The sequence below is a fragment of the Oncorhynchus nerka genome, linkage group LG5 (assembly GCF_034236695.1).
Source record: "Oncorhynchus nerka isolate Pitt River linkage group LG5, Oner_Uvic_2.0, whole genome shotgun sequence".
NCBI lineage: Eukaryota > Metazoa > Chordata > Actinopteri > Salmoniformes > Salmonidae > Oncorhynchus > Oncorhynchus nerka.
In genome coordinates, this window is record NC_088400.1 from 38,734,481 (window position 1) to 38,758,363 (window position 23,883).

The following is a 23,883-nucleotide window of genomic DNA, read 5'->3' on the forward strand; positions in this document are numbered from 1 at the left end:
GCAGTCGCGTCCCACTTGGGCAAAAAACAGGGAAAATGCGGCGCGGCAAATTTAATTTAACTTTAATTAAATCACACATGTAAGATACTCAATTAAAGCTACACTCGTTGTGAATCCAGCCAACATGTCCGATTTTAAAAAGGCTTCAGCGAAAGCGTAAGAAGCTATTATCTGATGATAGCACAACCAGTAAACAAAGAGGGTAGCATATTTCAACCCTGCAGGCGCTACACAAAACGCAGAAATAAAATATAAAACATGCATTACCTTTGACGAGCTTCTTTTGTTGGCAATCCAATTTGTCCCATAAACATCACAATTGGTCCTTCTGTTCGATTAATTCCTTCCATATATATCCAAATGTCAATTTATAAAGAGCGTTTGATCCAGATAAAAAACAGCTTCCAAAAAAACGCAACGTCACTACAAAATATTTCAAAACTTGCCTATAAACTTTGCCAAAATATTTCAAACTACTTTTGTAATACAACTTTAGGTATTTTTTAAACGTTAATAATCAATCAAATTGAATACGGGTCTATCTGTGTTCAATACAGGAAGACAACAAACCAACGCTACTTTTCACGTCTTGCGCAACTCTCAACAGTGTTACCCAGTTCCTGGTTGGCCTACTTCTTCATTGCACAAATGAATAACCTCAAACAAATTCCAAAGGCTGGTGACATCCAGTGGAAGTGGTAGGAACTGAAAAACCAGTTCCTAAGAAATATTGTTTGCCAACGGGAACTCACTGAACAAACAGAGACCTAAAAAATAATACTTTTGAACGGTTAGTCCTCGGGGTTTGGTCTGCTACATAAGTTCTGTTATACTCACAGACATGATTCAAACAGTTTTAGAAACGTCAGAGTGTTTTCTATCCAAATCTACTAATAATATGCATATCTTATATTCTTGGCATGAGTAGCAGGAAGTTGAAATTGGGCACACTATTTATCCAAAAGTGAAAATGCTGCCCACTATCCTCAAGAAATGCCGCCCCCTACCCCGCCGAATATCTCTAATCAATCTTCAGTTAACATGGAGGCCACTGTTCACAGTCATCATTTCTTTTATTTCTCCAGCATTGATGAACGGAGGTTTGAGAGCTAGATATTGTGTTGAGTCCTTTGGTTCTTGTGTGAAAAGTGGAGCACTCCAACATAAAAGTTAACACTCTCTAATCCTCTCTGACTTTGTGGAATAAATTACTTTGAAACTCACTGTTGGTTAATAAGGCATGCCCCGAGAATATAAAAGCATGTCAGTCTCTCTCTCCTCTCTCTCTCTTTCCCTCTCTCTCTCTATTTCTCTCTATTCATCTCTCTCTCCCTCGCGCCACTCTCTCTCCTCTCTCTGTCTGTCTCCCTGCCTCTTTCCCTTTGCTCTCTCTTTCTTGCGCTCTCTCTCTTTTTCTCTCCCTCTGTTTCTCCCTCTTGCTCACTCTTTCCCTTTCTAAGTCTTCCGTCTTGTTTTGGGAATTGTAAGTCATTTATTTTTGTTCTTAAATTATCTTTCCTTATACTCTAATGGTTTCCTCATTTGAAAACTCGCGTGCATAACCACATGTGGATAATACAACTTTTGGAATATGAAAGAGATGAACATGAGTGAGCAAGGTCAAATATAATGGGTTCCAATTAGGAAGAAAGGAGATATGATTATAGCGCATTTGTTCTCTTCAAAGTTTCCCTCTAAATCTAAACAGAGCAGAGCAGATAGTTCCAGCCCTCATTAAGCTGAAATAAAGGCTTGTCAAAAGTCCGATTGAAACTCATTTCCTTTATGTTTGTTCTTCTAAATGTAGATTTCCAATTGTGACTTAAAAATCAAATGAATATGAATCCAATACATATTGTCTCACTATTTTGTGCATGTTAATATGGAATTGGTCCCCCCTTAGCTGCATGTTTTTGATGTGAAGTATGAGCCAAAGATTCATATCAATTTGAATACCTCTTGTTTATCAGGTTTGAACACATCTCTGGTGAAAAACATCAATGAATATTCAAATATGTGAGATTAGAACGGATTACACGTAATTATGTCTCTCGTTTAGCCTGTGCTATTGGTTAATCACCATCTGTAGGGACTTTTCCATCTTGTTTATGTCCCGTTTCTGCCAATTCAGAAAGATTAAACACGCACCATATGATTTAAAACATCCATTCCCTCTTTAGTACTTATCCCGTGTGAAATGAATAGATTATAAAAGTATGTCCACTTTTGAGATGAGGTTTAAGAGAGGAAACAGAACAGACCGACAGATGACCGAAAGCAGCATGTGTCCACAGCCTGTTAGTTAAAATGCACTACATGGCCAAAAGTATGTGGACACCCCTTCAAATGAGTGGATTCGGCTATTTCAGCCAGACCCGTTGCTGACAGGTGTATAAAATTGAGCACACCGCCATGCAATCTCCATAGACAAACATTGGCAGGAGAATAGCCTGTACTGAAGAGCTCAGTGACTTTCAACGTGGCACCGTCATAGAATGTCATCAAATTTCTGCCCTGCTAGAGCTTCCCCGGTCAACTGTAACTGCTGTTATTGTGAAGTGGAAACGTCTAGGAACAACAACGGCTCGGCCGCAAACAATGTTCCCTCAACAACAAAATATATCACTGAGCCAATTTCAGGTCTGCTGAGAGCAAACTTGAATGTTGTGAAAATTCTGTGCTTCTTCCGGCACGCATTTACTGTGAACACTGAGGCAGTACCCGCTTTAAGTTAGTTTTAACAGTGGCTATTGTGGCTATTTGATCATAATGTAGGCCTACCAGAGTGGCCTACCATAAAAAAAACTAAGAGGAAAATGCATCCCATAACGTTTTAACATGGGAATACAGTAGCAGCCAATGTGCGGTGTTCAATGTAATGTAGGCCGACATTCTGAGACTTTAAAAAAACTATGCTGGGCTTGACATGAACCTGTTTATCCACTTGTCTTTAAGACAAGGAGGTGACTGAAAATGTTGTTGTGTTGTTTGATGCAAGAAACCACTTTACAAAATAAAATGCATTATTATTCCCAGACTTACAGAAAATCAGACAAATTATACTACCCTCTGCCTGTTGGCTACTTAGCTTATTCAAGCCTGTCTCAAAATACAACACTGTCCCTTTAAGACAAAAAAAAAGCTCTTTACCTGACTCACTTTCCAAAGATGTCTAGAAATGCACACACTTTGTGCTCTTGTAGGAAGCAATCCCGCATTGCTGACTACAAATGATCTATAACTTGACTAATCAAAATGTCCAAAGTAAAGGGCAATGTTGATGGTGTTAATTAACTAAGGGGAGGGAAATCTAGAAAGTTGAGTGAAGTTCAATCTCGTGCCTCTCTGCGCGCTCTGTGAAGTGGTAGGCCACACAGGCTCACAGAACAGGACTGCCGAGTGCTGAAGAGCATGGCGTGTAAAAATCGCCTGTCCTCGGTTGCAACACTCACTATCCACTTCCAAACTGCCTCTGGAAGGAATGTCAGCACAATGACTGTTTGTCGGGAGTTTAATGAAATGGGTTTCCATGGTCGAACAGCCGCATACAAGCCTAAGATCACCATGCACAACGCCAAGTGTCGGCTTGTGTGGTGTAAAGCTCACTGCCATTGGACTCTGGAGCAGTGGAAATGCGTTCCCTGAAGTGATGAATGATGCTTCACCATCTGGCAGTCAGAGAGATGAATCTGGGTTTGACGAATGCCAGAAGAACGCTACCTGCTTAAATGCATAGTGCCAACTATAAGGCCCCTTTGTTCCAGTGGGGGGAAATCTTAACGCTGCAGCATACAATGATATTATACATTATTAGTGCTTCCAACTTTGTGGCAACAGTTTGGGGAAGGCCCTTTCCTGTTTCAGCATGTCAATACCACCATACACAAAGCGAGGACCTTACAGAAATGGTTGGTTGAGATTGGTGTGGAAGAACTTGACTGGCCTGCACAGAGCCCTGACCTCAACCCCATCGAACACATTTGGGATGAACTGGAACGTCGACTTCGAGCCAGGCCTAATCGCCCAACATCAGTGCCCAACCTCACAAATCCTCCTGTGGCTGAATGGAAGCAAGACCCCGCAGCAATGTTCCAACATCTAGTGGAAAGCCTTCCCAGGAGAGTGGAGGCTGTTATAGCAGCTAAGGGGGGACCAACTCCATATTAATGCCCATGATTTTGTGATGAGATGTTCGGCCATGTAGTGTACGTCATCATTGTATTGCCTATGTAGACATTTCATATCACCCCTGATAAACATAGTAAACACATATTTCCCATGATTTCTCTGTATTGGTTGTCAAAGTGTAGAAAAACACTGAAGTGCAATGAACGTTGTGTCCAACTGAAAAGTGTGATTTTCCAGAACTGCAGCCTGTACCCCTGGGGCAGCAGGTAGCCTAGTGGTTAGAGCGTTGGACTTGTAACCCGAAAAGTTGCAAGATCAAATCCCCGAGCTGACAAGGTACAAATCTGCCGTTCTGCCCCTGAATAAGGCAGTTACCCCCCTAGGCCGTCATTGAAAATGAGAATTTGTTCTTAACTGACTTGCCTAGTTAAATAAAGGTACAATAAAAAATACAAATAGTACAACTGCATCTGGAGTTTCATTCTGAGCTTCCTTCCTGCATTCAGATGCAGATTATAATATAATGTCCTCACTGTGCATCAGTCACTAGAATGAACGCCTCCCCAGAGAGGGGTGTGTCAAATCAAGAGAAATGGAGAATGTGAAAACAACTTTGACGTATCCTATGAAACAGGTGACACTTTACAGAGTAAAATATGAATTGAAGTTATCTAACGACCACACGATGAACGTACATCAGGACTACTGTAGATGTTATCATATCAGCCATTTCCTTCGCTGTGATTGGATGTTGTACATGTATGTCTATACCCAAGTCATAGAAAATCAACCACGTGAGACAGACCGTACATTTCTCATTTTTCGGTTTATTGTTGGCATTATGGTGTGTTTGTGTGTAAGACTGTGTGTATGTGTGTATGTTAGATTTTACACTGCATGTGTACAACACCTTTCATTATTTGGCCACTTTTTGATTTGTTCTTTTTAATTGACCCTTTTTTGGTTACAATAACACAGAATTACCATGGAATTCAATCTAAATTATTACCACTTTTATTTATAGACATGAATTTCAACTTTCAATATCCAAATGTGAAAAAATTAAATAATCAAACCGGATGAAAACTTGGTTTCACGTGAAAGATAAGGCCATTCTGTTTTCATGGTAAGAACGCCACCAACCTGTACGATCCTCCCAAGCCTTCTACAGCACTTTAAGCAGCTTATGGACCTCTGTCTACACACAATAGGAAACCCACCGAATAGATAGCATACCTTCAGAAAAAGTATATATTGATAGATTTATATATAGATTTATATTCATGTTGAAGCTTTTTAAAAGAGTACAGTTAACACTTCTCACACATTATATAAACTACTGAACAGCTTAGAATTCAAAAGCGAAGCCCATCACTGTCCAGACTCACTATGTTGTGAAAAAAGCAAAAGCAGAACTTAAAAAAAAAATAATAATAATCACAATCTTTCCTTATAAAGTTGAAGTACTGTAGATCTGAGGAGAAGACACCTGACCACACAAACTGAATAGAAAAACAGTCAAGTCTAAAACAGTGGTATTGCATGTAAAATGCACAAAGATCTCCTGTACAACTGGCTTCTGCTGTGAGTATAAACATCTAAAGGGCTCAGTGACGTCGTGGTTCCGTTTCCTGTCTTTTTTTGTTGTTCTTTTTTCTGTTTTTTTCTTCTCTTCTTCTTAAAAGATGTACATTAGTGCTGTAAACAGGCACACACAGATCAGAGAGGAGAGATCCTCGTCCTCCTCCATCTCCTCCCTCGTCCTCCTCCTCCCCCCTCGTCCTCCTCCTCCTCCCTCATTCTCTTCCCCCTCTATTAGTTCTGTTTTCAACTCTGTCTCAGTCCTGCTGAGAGCGGTGGGGTCCTCGTGTAGAGCTGTCTGCCTGTCCGTCTCCCAACCGTGTCTCTCTGTCCGTCCCCACCACTTCCAACCCCTCCAGAGTCCCATAGATAGTAATATCCAAGGCCGGCAGTGTTCCAATAGAATTCCGGAGGGAATGTTGTCCACAGAGTTCCGTGTTCCGTAGGAGGAATGTCAGTCAGACGTGGTACAGCTAAGGAAATGGAACTTGATGCTCTATTTAGTTTTTGTCTTTTTGACTGATTGCGCAAAGTCATGCGGTCTCTGGTATGTCCACGCGAAAGGAGCTAGCAAACCCTTTTCCTCGCTGCAAGCAGAGAACACATGCTGATTAGGGGTCAAGTTTGTCTGCGAGAGAGAATGGATTACAGACAGTGCATCTACAGCAACCTTCATTTATTTACTCAGTGTTGTAAAGACAGTCAATGAAACAAGGTGAGGACGATTAGGAAGCCCTTTCATTCCTTCTCTTGTAGAATCATTTCAATCCGCTCAGTGAAATCACTCATGGATAATGCGTGGGAATATGGGTCTGCGTCTCTGAATATATTGCACGCCCAATTTATTTAGGATAGCAAGAATGAGTCTTAACTCAAAATGGGCCATGGCTGACATAGGAACAAATGGAGCTACCCCCCCCCCCCCCCACCTCACCCCATGACAGCTTAACAATCCCCCAGCTAGCAGCGGCTCTATGTCATCTCTGTTTGATCAGGGTAATGACCGACCCGGTATCCGCCACAGGGCCCTGCCTGGGCCGCCGTCTCTGGCTACAAGGGGCTCTGTGTGTCCGGATGACTTTATCAGATTAGGGAAAGACACAGCCTCTTAGTGTCATGAGACTATCCCCCCCTATGCCCACCTGTTATCCCCTTACCAGACCCCCCTAACAGACATCCTCTAAACAAGGAATGTCTTGTGGTGATTAACTCTACGACAATGTTTAGTCGGTGAGACAGAGAGAGAGGAGGAGGAGGAGGGAGTTTAGACAGAGAGGAAGGTGCCATCTTTATCTTTATGGAGTCTCTACCTCATCTGTATTCATCAGAGGTAGTGCTTTGATACAAATATAAATGCTGGTATGACTGTCAAATGTTTTCCCTTTTGCCGCCTGCCGCGGCTGTGTATTGCGGTAGTAGGTGAGACAGCGTGACTCCGGCAGTTTCAACATTTTGAGCGTGCTGTGTCGAGAGATGAAAGAAACGGGGAACACTGAAGGCGGCGCTTGACAAAATTATAATTAAGCATTATCACCAAATTGCAGTGATGAGTATGCTGCTCTTTCTGCCCTTTCAAAAGGGAGTTTCGAAAACAGAAATTCCTTATGGAAATAGGCCTCTTCTTCCATCTGCTTTCCTCAATTATCTAAAACGGTTTTAATCCTAGGAGCTAGAGGAAAACCATCAGATGAATACGAACGAGAGGGTAATCTCTTAGCCTCTATTCTTTTAAACAGATTAAAAAACACTCATTTTTTTCCCATTCCCTTTCTGAACGAGGGAAGCAGCTTGTACGCGAACACATCCATCTCCCCATAATGAGACAGAGCTGTACACCACATCAACGTCTCAGCGATGTCACAGCTCTCTTATGGATCCCAAACTGTACTCGAATTGATCATGGCACATTTAATTCAGAAAGGCACATAGATGGGGCTGCTGGTGGTGGAAGGAGGGAGTGACATTGATATGGAAGACTGTGTCGGAGGATGAGATCGCCACAGAGAGAGAGAGTGATAATGAGGATGTGTGAAAGAGGAAGAGAGAGCGAATTAGTTCAAGTCTGACAACGGGGGGTGAATTAGATGGGTCAGTGGACTTGAAAGAATTTCATGGCACTTCGAGCCAATGGGGGAACAATGCGAATTGGTATTTTTTTGTTTGTTTTTGTATTGTTCAAGTCAATGGTCAGATCAGGGTGGGCTGGTTGAGAGAGTGGAGCAGGGCGGGTTTAGCTACAGAGCTGCCGTGCAAATCGGATACTCACTCAAATAGGCGGGTTTGTAAGGCGCTCGCGTGCTAGACAGAAGCGCCTCAAACTCTTTCCTCTCTACCGCGGCTTGGTTGGCGTGGGTGGCATGGTGGTGGCTGAGGTGGAGGTGGTTTTTGTGGTGGTTTTGGTAGAGGTGGCTGAGGGGCGTCTCTTTGCCAAAGGTGGAGAATGACTTATCGCCCGTTTGCTCTTGGCTTTCAAATACCTCAGTGTCGGGCACGGAGTCCATGCCTGGCACGTGCAGGTTGCTGCGGTAGTCTGCCGCCTGGCGCCCGTCGGAGGGCATCCAGCAGCGGTCGGAGTGGCCCAGAGCCTTGCACTCCTCTGTGCAGTTAGAGAAGAGATCAGCGCCTGGGAAGTGAGGGAGGAGAGAAGAAGAGGGGGGAGGGAGGGAGAGTGGAGAGATAGGAGTCATAAAGGGGTCACATTCATATTCAAACAAGGTAAAAAAGGAAGCAGGAGAAACAAGCGCACACACACACACACAAACACAAGCTGCTCAGATCTCTTATTCCTCGTCACATGGTTCTCTCCTTCACCATATGAGATCAAACCAGCCCCCCCCCGTCTAATGAAGCAGCAGTGCACGTGGTGAGAGATAAACTCTCAGCCTCGCTGCACAGCAAAAACACCCTAGGAAGCCCAGCATGCACAGGGAAAGGTCAGAAGGTCTTTCTACCCGCGTCTTTCTACCGACACACTAGAGAGAGGCAAGCAAAAACAGCCCTTTGGGAAAACCAACCAGGGCTTCTAAAATACACAGTAAAGTTGTACATGCAATAGACCATACTTCATTCAAGTCCTAAGAGGGACGCGTATTCATGTATTATGTACGATGTGTGTTGTATTTTGTATTTGTTTCAATTGCCATTTGGAAATAGAGAAACAGGCTAAATTCATTGAATCATTGGCTGAGGTTGGAGGTTGAGAGGTCAGTAAAGGGTTAGTGTTTTCATGTCCCTCTGTGGTCTCTCTCTCTCTCTCTCTCTCTCTCTCTCTCTGTGATCTCTCAGCAGGTCTGCCTGTTCATGCTGAGTGAGAGACGTGTTTATAACCATTAACACCACACTACTAGACTCTCAGAGCTTATTGTGACCAAGGTATTGGATCATGGAAACCACGGGCTCAAAATGATTGGATTACCTTGGTTATTCACATCCTTTCAAACTGGCCATGCAATTACATCCAATGAATGATTTCAAGATCAACAACTGAAACAGTTGAAATAAACCCGAGTTCATCAGCATTCTGTCAAAGGGGGAGTTCATTCTGAGGTTATTCTTCATGAATGTGCAAGTGAGCCCGTGAATAATGAATCAAATCAATGTATGATTCAATTCGGATAGATATTTTGGGATTAAGCAAAACCAGGGTTTTTCCAAACTTAATCTGTATCAGTCGTAGTCCATGGTTTAGTCTACGTTTTTAAGTCAAACATACTGTAAGTCCTTTGTTGTGTGTGTCTGAGTAAAACCCAAACTGCTCACCAACAGTATCCTCAGTTAATCCTATGATATAGACTGATTAGGCTTCAGACTGCTGTGTGTGTGTGTGTGTGTGTGTGTGTGTGTGTGTGTGTGTGTGTGTGTGTGTGTGTGTGTGTGTGTGTGTGTGTGTGTGTGCGTTTCCACGGGTCAGCATAGGGAGAATTTGCTGTTACAAAGAGGATTAATTTGGCTCGGCGTCGTTAACCTCTTGGGGAAACCGCCGAGGTTCCTAACGAGAGAGTTTGTTATTAAATATTAACAAACATCCATAAATAAACCATCACGTTGAGTGTCAGGACAGAAAGTTAAGTTTGTCCTATGGCATTATGTATCTACTAATAGAGACTCTATAGGCAATAGATCAATGAGTGGTTTCGGTGACACTTTATCTGGACAGTCCATCTGTAGATGCTCTACAAACTATCAGTAACACTTCAACTAACTATCTACTAACCCTGACCTTAACCCTTATCCTAACCCTAACCCTAAACGTAACCATAACCCTTATTCTAAACCTAACCCTAATCCTAACCTTAGCCGGAAGTTGCTTATCAACAGATAGTATGTTGTTAGTATGATAACCTGTAGAGAATCTACAGAGGGACTATCCAGACTCTCCAAATAGTGTGGCCGCGTTTTCTACCATACATTTACCCCTCATTTCAACAAGTGGTACCTGCACTTCTTTAGATATTCACCAAAGCAATGTAACAATAACCTCTGACCCTGGATACTGAACATATTTCCATATCCAACAATCACACGACGAGGCTTTTGAATATGAATTTCTTTAGCATTTTAAATAGGGCCCGTGCCCTGGCATTTAGAGTCTGGAGAAGTGATAAGGCACACACACACACACACACTCCGGGGGAAACGTCTCTGCTACAAAGCCAGATCAAGACTTTTTGATATTTCTTGACATTTTCGGAAATGAGATGTTCCCTGAGGCACATTAGGTGTATCTTCAGAAGAAAGTACGAAAGGAAAAACACCACTGTGTATCGAATTGACCTGTCCTCATAAAGCTGAAGGTTTATTAAAAGATGTGAATGAATATCCACATTATTTCTGGGCCGTAGTACTTTAACGATTTTACCGATCAAACATGAGAAAAGAATTACAGCCCCAGTCGAAGGCTATATAGTACATCAGTCTGACTTTAATATGCACTGAAAGCACTGTGTCAACACGTCTCTCCCTTATTCAGAGAGAGAGAGAGAGACAGAGAGAGAGAGAGAGCGAGAGAGAGAGAGAGACAGAGAGAGAGAGAGAGAGAGAGAGAGACAGAGAGAGAGAGAGAGAGAGAGAGCGAGAGAGAGAGAGAGACAGAGAGAGAGAGAGAGAGAGAGAGAGAGAGAGAGAGAGAGAGAGAGAGAGAGAGACAGAGAGAGACAGAGAGAGAGAGAGAGCGAGAGAGAGAGAGAGAGAGAGAGAGAGAGAGAGAGAGAGAGAGAGAGAGAGAGAGAGAGAGAGAGAGAGAGAGAGAGAGAGAGAGAAATGAAGATTGTTCAACGGAGAGAGAATGTGAATGCACTGACCCCCTACTTTATTGTGTACGTCTGTATCTTCTGATTGTGCATGGCTCTCGAGCAGGGCAAACAGCAGTCTTGATAATAACCTTCATTTGGTAATTGGTATGCAGAGGTCTGAAAATGAATTACTGATCAGCGAGCTGTTACCACAGCGATAACGTGAACCGCAGGCCTAAGGAGGGATTCGCCACGGCAACTGGGGGAATGGGGAGGGGGAAAGATGGAGAGGGGGATAGTGAGGTGGGAAGGAATGCCAATTGCAAAGTTCCAAAACAGTATGGTGACAATGTATTCATAATAACAGTATATATAAGATAGGCTATGTCATCTCTGAGACCAGAATAGTACTCCACTTAGTCCATATCAACAAACCTTTATTCACCTAAATGATCACCATTTTCAATGACAATCACAGTGCTACAGTTGCCCTATGGTTCACCCTGTCCTCATTACATTTGGGAATGTTTCATGAAAAATAAAACATGTACTTAAGAAGAACCATGAGGTTTTGACATGTCAGCAAACTCAATTATCACTTATCAAACAAGCGCGGCGATTTCCAAGTGTTGTGCAAGCAGACGATGCTAAGCCACGCTATCAATTATCCTAATCAAACAAAGACTCAATGCACAGCAATTAATCTCTTTAAAGACATTAAGCTCTGCGATAATTCCATAACAAAGCAACAGTAGCCTATTGCCATACAAGGATACTCAAAGTCAAAAGGAAAGACAGCAAAGTCCACTCAGTAGCACGCCATGGAGTCAACACTTAGCATTGGGAGTCTGGTCAAGCCCGACATGAAGTAAATAAGGGTTCTATGAATAAGGAAGTATAGCTCCTGTAGTCTCTGTATCGAAGAAGCTTAATACTAGCCTGTAGCGTCTAATATGGCTAAAACGTATGTAGACATCAACCACCTAAACAAATGCCTTTTTGGTTGAGCATCAAAAGGTGTTCAATCTGAGAAGTGACTTTGTAAATAAGTCCAAGCTAAGCAGATACAGCTTTAAAAGAAGAGTAGACAGGATGCTTCCTTAAACACGTCTGTGTATATCCACAGGCTTACAATAGTGCCGTTATTATTTCTAGACATGGCTAGTTTCGCATGATGTGGGTTCACCCTCTGGGCTGACCATGTTGCTATCCAAAAAACCATAGGCATTGACACACACACACACACACACACACGCGCGCGCGCGGTTGGACCAAAGCAATCCCACGGATTAATGAAGAGATGACGGAATTCATAGCTGAGAAGACCAATTGTAAAAACCCGGTATGTGATCCTTTAGGTAGAGCAGAAAAAAGCTGACGGGCAATCAGGAATGCGGGTCAGTGCGGTGGTAGGGGCCTAGGGCGGGCGGCAGCACGCAGCGCAGTCAATTAATGAATCGTTTGTTTGTCTGCGCCCGCAACTTATTTGGTCCCGTTCCCATACCACACCGCACCGCTCAATGACAAGCCAACCGGTCCTCGTTATGAATTCCGTCACGTTTCCGTCATGTGGTCCCTAGCAGCGGGCCCACCCTCATTAACGACCTTGCATTTTTACTAACAACAGGCTTAAATCGTCATTTTCTCAAAACATTAACGAGATTGAGCTACAGCCAGGAGAGCGAATTCACGTGTTCACAGGACGACTAAAATGTACGAAAAACAGCCCACTATTATAGTTGTCTAAACCAGAAGAGTTAGAAAAACACCATAGGCAATATTTCATAAGTCCTAGGCACATTTTCAATATCTGAGATGGACAGAATGAGTATGACACGACTAGTCTGGAACTCTGAAAGCAGCCGATATTCGCGCAGCTCACAATGAGTCGCTGACATTTCAGCACCACAATGGGAAGAGAGCAGTGTTGTTAACAGAGAAACGGCAGCCCCGGGAGCTGGATGACGAAAGAGCAACAAGCCGCACAACCAGCCAAGAACTAACAAGGGAACGGTGGTGGATGAACTTACCAGTAGAGTGACCTCGATTGGTGGCGTCATGGTCACTGTCGCCCTGTTCGCTGTCACCGTGACCACTGTCTTTCGAGCTAACGAGATCCGCTTCTTGGAAAGCCGAACTAGGCACAGAATAGTGGAAGAAGAAAGAACATTGAAGTGTATTGAAGATAGTGGTAGGCCTCATTTATTTTCAAACGTATGTAAAAAATAATACAAAAAAAAAATTTGTCAAAAAATAGCGCAATGTCAATATCACAATCTTCATCGTCATCATAATTCATTATCCTGCACTTCATTATCATCATACTTGATTGGGACTGTATTGCCAGGTGGACAGCGCCAGAATGGAAACCATTCCTAGGTATTGAGTCTTGGTGGCATGCTTTTGTGTTTGGTAGAGTCCCTCCCCTCTGGCATTGAATGGCCACTCTAAACAACACTCTCAATCACATCACTCGCAGGGCACCAGGCATGCGTGCTAGTGCTCCTTACCTGTTCACACGCCGAGGTCTATCCACCAGGTAACTGAGTTCCGCTCGCTGATGTTTGGTCTGAAAGAGATAGGCGGGACATTCCTGTATTTGGGGCGTGGTGGTATTTGATAATCAAAACAGGATGTTCATGAGAACACAAAGTAACAACAATTACACCTGGTAAAGGGAAAGGGGGATACCTAGTCAATTGTTCAACAGAATGTATTCAACTGAAATGCGTCTTCCGCATTTAGCCCAACCCCTCGGAATCAGAGAGGAATATATTATATCTTATTGATATTTGATGTTAGATTTGAAGTTATGTTCTCATCTAGGCCTATATTTTGAGAGGTGCCGTTTTAGGCCTCCTACCCGAGAGCATAGATAGATATACCTACTGCCAGGGAGAAAATTAAGTGGTGCACCTATTCAGGCTGGCGCAACTATAGACGGATCTTTGTTTTAGTGCGACTCAGCACGATCGTGACTGGTGTGCGTAATGTGTGTGTTCTCACAGGGGACATGGTCATTGCGCAGACAACAGAAACACACACACACACACACACACACCAGCCTTCAAGGCACCCATATATTAGCCTCATTTATGCTTATCTTATTCCAAACCCAGCCTACTTCAAAATCACTTCTGAGCAGAACATAAACATGCAATCATTACTATTGCATTGATAATCTATCTCCCGCAGGACTGCCAACCGCAACATGTCAGCAACCAGCAATCATGTTCGGTTGAATTGCCGATCCGGAAATTAATGGCCGGATATGCAGGATTATGTATTATGTAAAATAACATATTTGTAGAGGACTCTGTTTAAACAAGGGGGTGATGCAACATACAGGAAGTTATCGTCATTTTTAGGGATGCTTAATTAAATAAATTCCCTGGCAATGCGTAATGCATCTTATTTTTTATGACATTTTATCTACCTACTAATAGCAGCAGTGAGAATGTTTTTAAACAAGCATATATTTGCGGTTATCTCAATCTATATGCAATATACTGATAGCAATTACATGCTGTGGGTTTTGGGGGGTTCGAAGGTATGAGAGGACTCTTACCTCGCTTGATAAAATGCTGCCGTTTGATATGATGTCAGGCTGCTGGTCAGTGTACCCTGTCACTATGGCCCCGCACGGGTTGTGGTCGGTGTCTGTGCTCCTAGATGGGCTACATGGCTTTAGGAACATGAGGTCGGTTTTGGCAGACTCCGGAGTCAGACATACCTGGTAGCAATAGTTCTGGTTTTGGTGGTGAGAGCCGAAGCTCCCGGACTCTTCCACTGGCACCTGGGCTGTACCGGCCCCGGTGACGTTGGCGCTCTGCACCAGCATGATATCAGACTTGCTGAGCTTTTTCTTGCGGGCTCGCGCATGCCTGCTGCAGCATGTGGCGCACCCGAGGCAACAATCACTGGTGAGGCACGTGTAGATATTTAGCTTTTTGTCCTTCTGGCAGCGCACCGCCAGCACGATCATAGCCAGGAGGAAGATGAAGGAGACAGAGCCCAGGGCGATGATGAGGATGAGGGTGAGGTCCAGAGTGGTCTCCTTGGACTTGGCGGTGCCCCTCTCCCGGTGGTCCTCCACCACGCTGTCCACCAGCACCACGAACACACTGGCGGTGGAGGAGAGGGGTGGCTGGCCGTGGTCCCTCACCTCTATCAACAGGTCATACATCTGGTTGGGGTCCCGCTTGGTTGAGACGCGCCGGGCAGTGCGCAGCTCTCCTGTCCTCCAGTCCATACGGAACATGCCGTTCTCGTTCCCCCTCTGGATGCTGTAGGAGAGCCGTGCGTTCTCGCCGTCATCTGCGTCCATGGCGACGATACGGGTCACCAGGTAGCCAGGCTCTGCGGAGCGGGGCAGCGGCTCTCTCGCAGTGCCATTTTTACCCAGAGGAGCAATGACTGAGGGAGGGTTGTCATTCTGGTCTACGATGATCACTTTGACCGTGGCGTTCGAGGAGAGCTCGGGGCTACCTGCATCTTTCGCCTTAACCATGAAAATGAAGTCTTTAAGCTGCTCGTAATCGAATGATCTGAGTGCGTAAAGGTAGCCCGTTTCCTCATTGATTGACACATATGTTTTCACAGACATACCCTGAATATCACAATCCATTATGGAGTAACTAATGAGAGCGTTCTGTCCAACGTCTGGGTCCAGAGCGGTCACAGCGTGGATATAAGCACCTGGCACATTGTTTTCAGTCACATACACATCATATAAGGGCTGCGTAAACGTTGGCGCATTGTCATTTTCATCCGAGACTTGCACTTTGATTGATTTACTGGTTGCGAGGGAAGGGGTCCCTGTATCCTTGGCAACTACAGTCACTGAATAAGAGTCGGCATTCTCCCTATTTAGAGGTCCGTCTGTTACAATGGTGAAATAGTTCCTGAAGGAGGGTTTGAGTTTGAACGGGACATCGCCGAGGATTTCTACATGAATCTTTCCGTTTTCCTCGGCATCTTTGTCCGTCACGCTCAGCAGGGCTATAACGGTTCCTGGGGCTGCCCTCTCGCTCACCGACTCAGTCACGGTGCTAAAGGTGATCTCAGGAGCATTGTCATTTACGTCTGTCACTTTCACCAGGACTTTACAGTGTGCAGCCACGGCATTGGGTCCAAGATCTTTCGCCTGAACGAATATTTGATATAAACTGCTCTCCTCAAAATCCACCTCGCCGCACACCTCGATGCGTCCAGTGCGCGCATCTATGGCGAACAGATCCTTGACGCGGCTGGATATGTGGTTGCTGAATGAATACACTATCTCCCCGTTCTGCCCCTCGTCCAAGTCGGTGGCGTTCAGTTGGATAACGAGGGTCCCCACCGGTGCGTTCTCCTGAAGGCTCACCGAATACACCGGCTGGTCAAACACGGGCACGTTGTCGTTAGAATCCAGCACTTTGACCACCAGCAGAGCAGTGCCTGTCCGTGGAGGCTGCCCCCCGTCCACCGCAGTTAGCACGTACCTGTGGGCCGCCTGCTGCTCCCTGTCCAGCGGCTTCTCCAGCACCAGCTCTGCGAATTTGTTCCCGTCGGTCTGCGTCTGCACATCCAGGTAGAAGTAGTTATTGGTGGTGATGTCGTATGTGCGCAGCGCATTGGAGCCCACGTCCGGATCGAATGCACTCTCAAGAGGGAACCGGGTACCGGGGGTAGCGCTCTCTGAAATCTCCACGGTGATGTCGGTCTCGGGGAAGCTGGGCGGATTGTCATTTATATCCACGACCTCTATCTCCACGCGGAACAGCTCGAGTGGGTTCTCCAGAAACACTTCAAGGTGTAATAGGCAGCTGGCACTCTGCTTACAGATCTGCTCCCGGTCAATTCTTTCGTTGACGAACAGAATCCCGTTCTCCATGTTCACTTCCAGGTACGGCGTCCGCGAGCTAGGCACCACCTGGAAGCGCCGCGAGGCGATTTTGGTCATGTCCAGTCCAAGGTCCTCGGCGATATTCCCCACGAAGGTGCCGTGATCCGCCTCCTCCGGCACAGAGTAGCGTATCTGCGAGACCACTCCATTCGTAATACACAGAAGAAGGAATAGCACAATCATCGCCAAAGAACAAGTGTACTTTGGAAAAAAATCTTATCCTTTTTTATTTAACGCGTCAATTCCCATTACCATTAGTCCAAGGAAAGTCCCCAAAATGTATAAGGCTTTTGGGAGAAAAAAATGTGTATTTTAGTAGTCCCGTCTACCGTGGACCATCTTGTTTGTGATGGTTAATGCAGGTCTGATTACACCCAAAAGCCTGTCTTCACTGCCAAATCAACAAGCTCTGGGCTACTTCAGACGCGTCCGTTTATGGCAGCAGTGCACATTCCAATGATGCGGAGTGCTATTTAAGTGGTGAGGAGATTCCTCTAAATGCATATATCAAGTTTAAAACATCATAATCCGTACCATGCACGTAATAGATGGATTTTGTCATGAGCTTTTTCTAATTATGCCTATTCTCAAACAGCCACTGACTTTCTCTCTCTCAGTGATATCTGCTCCCTATAGCGCACACACTGCTGCGGTCTCCTCTCCGACAACTGAATGCTGTTCACTCAACTATTCGCTTTTTCCGCAGCGCACCTAATCTACCAGCCAACGGGATCTTCGGGCACCAGCAGAGCTCACTCCCCATTGGACGTTTGGGACGTCTGTTAACAGTGGACAGCGCTCTATGTGATGTGACGCTCCCCGCCTAGTTGCTGGTTCGAGCAGAATACCTAACGAGGAAGATACATTTGAAAGAGGGGAGGAAGTTTGGGGTTTTATTGTTTTTAACAAAACCACAACGCACCATTTCTTGTTTCGTAGGAAAACGGAACACAATCATTAATAATTAGATGATTGTCATTGATTGATGTGTAGACTATTTGTTTGAGGATAATGCATGGAAATTCAAGATGAATAGGCCAGATATCCGTCAATCACGTATATTCTGATGAGGTTTGTACGCACTACAGTGTGAGTATTCCTCATGCAGCCAACAGCCTACTCCTTTTAAACTGCGCTCACACTAAACAGGGATACTTGTTTGCAATATTTCTGAGCCTCTATCGACACAAGGTGTAAACCACAGACCTTACGCGTCCCCTAGCGGCCAAGAGAGTAACATTAAATACAGTTCACCGGTTCAAATCTCGCCTAGTATGACATAGGTTACACATATCTTATTTTCCTTTTTGTGTGTTGTTTCCTTTGTTACGAAATCTAACATCACCGGAGCTGTCCGTGACGTCAGACAGTACCAAAACGCACATTCACAGGCAAGACATACCAAGAAAGTGATTCATACACAAGACAAATATATTGTGATTTAAGTGGATTCTGGCCTGGAATAGTGCACAGGCTTCATCTAAAGTGTAGTGCATTATTAGATGACCAATGTAGGAATTCTATTGCAATCTAATCTAATCTAATGAAGAAAAGAAAGAACAAGGCCGTATAGATGCTAATGTTATAGAGTATGTACACTGGCCTGGATGGACTGAATGGAGTGCTATGTCTGAGATCTAACTTTAGAGTGCCCATTGTGGTGAGTGGTACACTGATGACGCATCACATATTGTCAGGAATTGGTTACTATTCTGGATGTACTTTTACTTCTAATGGAATAAAATGGATTCATCCCAATACTCTTATACAACAGCCCTTTCCTGTGTGTTTTTATTTGCTATCACTGATTTGAAAGGACTTGATAGATTGCTGGCAGTCTATGGGGGTCTCTCTCTCTCTCTCTCTCTCTCTCTCTCTCTCTCTCTCTCTGTCTCTCTCTCTCTCTCTCTTTCTCTCTCGCTCTCATATAAGGCCCTCATAAATATGTAATATAAAAGTATTCCTTGCCTGGTCCTCAGAGGTCTGTGTTTCTAAGATTGTACTGGAAAACAGCTAATGATGTGGTCAGTGTTTGGAGTGGGGTAAAGTTGCCCCTGGACACTGATCTGAGCTCATTTTCGTATTTCTCCCTCCTATGTTTTAAGGTTAGGAATGTGGCAGGGTAAGCTGATCATAGATCTGTGCCTGTGGGCTGATTCCACCCAGAGCCAAGTGTTCAGTGGGCATGGACTGATGAACACAGGTGATAAGAGGGGGGAGGGACCCTGTTCAGGCTGCCAGAGACCAAGAGCTCCCCCTAGTGAGCAACGACGCCACTACACCCTTTCTCCCCCTTTTGCACTACTTCCTCTTATCCTCGTTGATCCAAAAAGGGGACATTTCAGATTTCCTGCATGGGCTCCAGCAAAGGAAAGTACCACACATTTTAGCAGGCAATTGGCAATTGCAAATCACAATATGCCACGGGAGGGTCAACATCAGTTGCATCCAAGAGAAGATTTTCTCCTAAAACCAAGTCACATCAAACCAGGAGAGTCTATCCGATGTGCTGCGTTACTGTACACTCTCATAGCCAGGGGAGAGCGCCACAAGGGTGTGTGTTCGGGGGGACTCCAATCACATTTTAGGACATTTACTGATTTGAATATAAATCTGATTATCTCTTCCTCTCTCTCTGCTCATAGGAATGGAAGGCAAAGCCTCTCTCCCCAAACAGTGTTTCATGGTCGGAAAATAACCTCAACTGTCTTGTCAATGGCTCCTGTTCAATGTTGAGGATGGGCTACTTTAACAGCATGTGGCTTTCTACCTTTGAAGAAATAGCTTGCTGACAGTGAGGTGATTGTTGCCTTTCTCAACGGATATCCACTCCACTGATATTCATTGACTTGCTTTCTTCATCGGCTGTGTAAGACACAATACAGAAAAATGGCTTTTTTACTGCCACTAGTTTCTAAGAAACCATTGTTTGTGCAGTAGCTGAGCCGTGCTCAATCCACCACTCCCTACAGACTACGACATACAACACAATCCACCACTCCCTATGGGCTACAACATACAACACAATCCACAACTCCCTACGGGCTACAACATACAACACAATCCACCACCCCCTACAGACTATGACATACAACACAATTCACCACTCCCTACAGGCGTCAAGATATGCAGTACAACCAGAGAACCAGGACGGAGGAGAGCCGCATGTGGTTACAATGTTTGATGGCCACGTGTGTCAGCTTCACTCACTGCCTGCCTGTCCCGCTCCCCTCGTTTCATACTGAGGCCCCCTCTCTCTCTCTCTCTCTCTCTCTCTCTCTCTCTCTCTCTCTCTCTCTCTCTCTCTCTCTCTCTCCCCAGGGGCTCAAGGCCCATATTGGTTTCACTGTCTGTCTGATGGAGGAAAGTGAGGCTTTTAGTCAGCTCGTCCTAGCGTTTGAGTGTGTGACAGGCAACATTCTGGACACTTGTATATGTATGTGTCTGTGTGTGTCTGTTGTGTGTGTGAATGCGAGTGTGTTTATTAGCAAAGGAGGGATAGGGGGAGAGAGGGGAGTCGAAATAAAGAAAAAGTGTGATATTTTATGACAGTAGGAATTTTGTTTTAAGATAAAAAGGACCCCTGTTTAAAAATGTAAATGCTTCTTCTGGGAACCGGCGTGTCGTCAGAATGTCTTGTAATGGGAACGTGGCTGCATGAGCGAAGGTATCAGGTGTCCTAAGGAAACACGGGAAAGACTTTTAGAGTTCACAGACAATGCAGTTGGTTCCTACGTCACTTTATGGTCACTGTGCTCACTGTACTGGAGTGACAGTGTTTAATCTCCATAAGGACAGTCTTAAGGGGAGGTTGAGGGCTCTGACTTCATATCTTAGTTTTAAAGGACAAGTGTGTTCAAAAACCAGATTTCCCTGTGTTTTATAAATATTTCCACACTATGAGGTTGCAATAATACTATGAAATTGTGAAAATTATTATGATGCCCTTTTAGCGTAAGAGCTGTTTGAAAAGACCGCCTGAAATTTCAGCCTGTATTGATGGGATGGAGTTATGGCCTGCCTGGTGACATCGACAGGCGGTAAATTAGTTTGCCAAAAACAGCTCGTTTTCAGTTTTCCACACCAGTCTCAGACCAATCCCAGACAATCCTAGAACAATTCTTGCTTTAGATATGTTTCTTTGCTAAGAAGCTATTTTAGTTTATTTTGACCATTTTAATAATAAAAAATAAAAAGAGTAGGTACTTAAATAACCCTCTAGGGTCTAAGCCCTGTCTAAGCCGGGGGAGGGGGATCTAAGTTAACATCTGGAATTGTTTTAAGATGGTTATACCAAGGACCATTGAGCTATTTGATTTGGAATTTAAGACCCCTTAATGATAATATATATATATATATATATATATATATATATATATATATATAGTACCAGTCAAAAGTTTGAACACACCTACTCATTCAAGGGTTTTTCTTTATTTTTACTATTTTCTACATTGTAGTGAAGACATCAAAAACATGAAATAACACATATGGAATCATGTAGTAACCAAAAAAGTGTTAAACAAATCAACATATATTTTATATTTGAGATTTTTCAAAGTAGTAACCCTTTGCCTTGATGACAGCTTTGCACACACTTGGCATTCTCTCAACCAGCTTCATGAGGTAGTCACCTGGAATACATTTTAAATTAACGATTGTGTCTTGTTTAAAGTAAATTTGTGGAATTTCTTTCCTTCTTAATGCATTTGAGCCAATCAGTTGTGCTGTTAAAAGGTAGGGGTAGTATAGAGAAGATAGCTACCTATTTGGTAAAACAATTGGCTCGGGAGATGCCAAGTTGGAGTCATGTGTCCTCGGAAACATGACCCACCAAACCACGCTCCTTAACACTCGCTTGCTTAACCCAGAAGTCAGCTGCACCAATGTGTTGGAGGAAACACCGTTCAACTAACGATCGCAGTCAGCATGCAGGCGCCCGGCTCACCAAAAGGAGTCAATAGAGAACGATGAGTCAAGTAAAGCCCCCCTGGTCAAACCCTACCTTAACTATACAACGCTGGGCCAATTCTGCGCTGCCCTATTAGACTCCCGCTCATGGCATGGAATGACACAGCCTGGGATCTAACCCCAATGCAGTACCTTAGACCACTGCGCCACTCGGGAGGCCCATTTTTGAAACATTGAATTTGGCATTAATGCTATTAGCCAATAGAAACACATTAAATAACAGCTTCACTACATGGAACAACAGAAAGTCCCCAAAAATTCAAAAATAAGTTTGTTCTGAAGTGTCTGTCCCATATCTGAGAGGTAAAAGAAAGATCAGGAAAATACTTGTATTTATCCCCTTATTTTAGGCACTAATCTATCTACATATATACTTCCATGTGTACTTGGTACCAGGGAGCTTCAGACAAGTCCTGTGAGTCTTGTGGGCATCCTAGAGCAAAACGGATAATATCATTGTGCTTGTGAGAGTCTCCAATGGGGTTGGCCAAACCGATATTGGCAAATTCATTTTTTTATTTAACTTGGCAAGTCAGTTAAGAACAAATTCTTATTTACAGTCGGCATTCTAATTCACCCCAAAGGTGTTCAATGGGGTAGAGGTCAGAGCTCAGTGCAGGCCAGTCAAGTTCTTCCACACCAATCTCGAAAACCATTTCTGTTCTTTTTGCACGGGGGCATTGTCATGCTGAACAGGAAAGGGCCTTCCCCAAACTGTTGCCACAAAGTTGAAAGCACAGAATCTTCTACCATGTCATATGCTGTAGTGTTAATATTTCCTTTCACTGGAACTAAGGGCCTAGTCCGAACCATGAAGAACAGCCCCAGACCATTATTCCTCCTCCACCAAACTTTACAGTTGGCACTACACATTTGGGCAGGTAGCGTTCTCCTGGCATCCGCCAAACCAAGATTTGTCAGTCGGACTGCTTCGCTGCTGAGCCGTTTTTGCTCCTAGACTTTTCTACTTCACAATAACAGCACTTACAGTTGACCGGGGCAGCTCTAGCAGGGCAGAAATTTGATGAAGTGACTTGTTGGAAAGGTGGCATCCTATGACGGTGCCACGTTGAAAGTCACTGAGCTCTTCAGTAAGGCCTTTCCACTGCCCATGTTTGTTCATGGAGATTGCATGGCTGTGTGCTCGATTTTATACACCTGTCAGCAACGGGTGAGGCTGAAATAGCCGAATCCACTCATTTGAAGGGGTGTCGACATACCTTTGTATATATAGTGTATCTCTAGCTTAAACAGACAGATTTTGATGTGGATTTTTTGTATGTTAATTCAATTTCCACGGGGCTGCGGACATTGTAGGCTAAGGTGTCATTGTTACCCAGAAATGATTTGATATTTAGATAGAAATGTCTGCATCGGGCCCTTTAAGGGCCTTTTGCACTGCTCCACTGCACACAGTGAGATATAGAGTAGTGTGACATGGAGACAAGACATTGTTAAAAGAGACTACGACTTACATAATCCACTCATTCACAATCATGCATGGCCACACCAATTGTGCACAAACACATGCAGGCTTGTACACTTATGTGGACACACACACATCCACACAAGTACACGCACACGAGCATGCATGTATGCACACACACACACACACACACACACACACACACACACACACACACACACACACACACACACACACACACACACACACACACACACACACACACACACACACACACACACACATACTAACTCACTCAGTCCCTCACAAACAGCAAATGAATCCAGTCATTATTTAAGTATAATGATCAAAAGGGAAAGAGAGGAATCAAAGGAATAGATTCAAATGAACCTCAGCGCTCCGCTAAGGGACAGGAGTCTTCTTGTAGGTCAAGTAGTAATTTATGTCCCTATTCTCTCTGCAATTCATCAAGATTAGACTCAGAGAGAGTTAACGCAATATTCTCTCCCCACTCAGTTCTCGTGCTAATCACCAGACTCACAGAGGACCAAAATAACCTAAGGAACACCGTGGCCAACCTCTACACTCCATCGGTGTCTCAAATGACCCCCTATTCCCTACATAGTGCACTATATAGGGAATAGGGTGTAATTTGGAAG

The 23,883-nt window shown here is 44.2% G+C and overlaps 1 protein-coding gene across 3 annotated transcripts; it reads right to left on the reverse strand.

Moving 5' to 3' along the window:
- Window positions 1–4,935: 4,935 nt before the first annotated feature.
- Window positions 4,936–17,500, reverse strand: LOC115129461 (protocadherin-10-like). Of its 3 annotated transcripts, none has more exons than XM_029659825.2 (5): window positions 14,674–17,500; window positions 13,451–13,509; window positions 12,971–13,077; window positions 7,976–8,332; window positions 4,936–6,296 (listed from the first exon to the last, which is right to left on the reverse strand). In XM_029659825.2, the coding sequence occupies exons 1-5, from the start codon at window positions 17,008–17,010 to the stop codon at window positions 6,277–6,279; spliced, it is 2,880 nt and encodes a 959-aa protein (XP_029515685.2). In that variant the 5' UTR covers window positions 17,011–17,500; the 3' UTR covers window positions 4,936–6,276. The 3 variants fall into 3 exon arrangements, with proteins under 3 accessions (XP_029515685.2, XP_064874701.1, XP_029515684.2); XM_065018629.1 differs by having other exon boundaries at window positions 8,187–8,332; window positions 14,509–17,500; XM_029659824.2 differs by having other exon boundaries at window positions 14,509–17,500.
- Between the last annotated feature and the right edge of the window lie 6,383 nt (window positions 17,501–23,883).

Bases quoted from the DNA above. Each gene is read 5' to 3' on its own strand.
- LOC115129461 (XM_029659824.2), bottom strand. From the start codon at position 17,010: ATGATTGTGCTATTCCTTCTTCTGTGTATTACGAATGGAGTGGTCTCG. The intron at 13,078-13,450 runs GTAAGGAGCACT...TTCTGTGCCTAG, and splicing joins AGACCTCGGCGTGTGAACAG to TTCGGCTTTCCAAGAAGCGG. The intron at 8,333-12,970 runs GTAAGTTCATCC...CTCACTTCCCAG, and splicing joins CAATCGAGGTCACTCTACTG to GCGCTGATCTCTTCTCTAAC.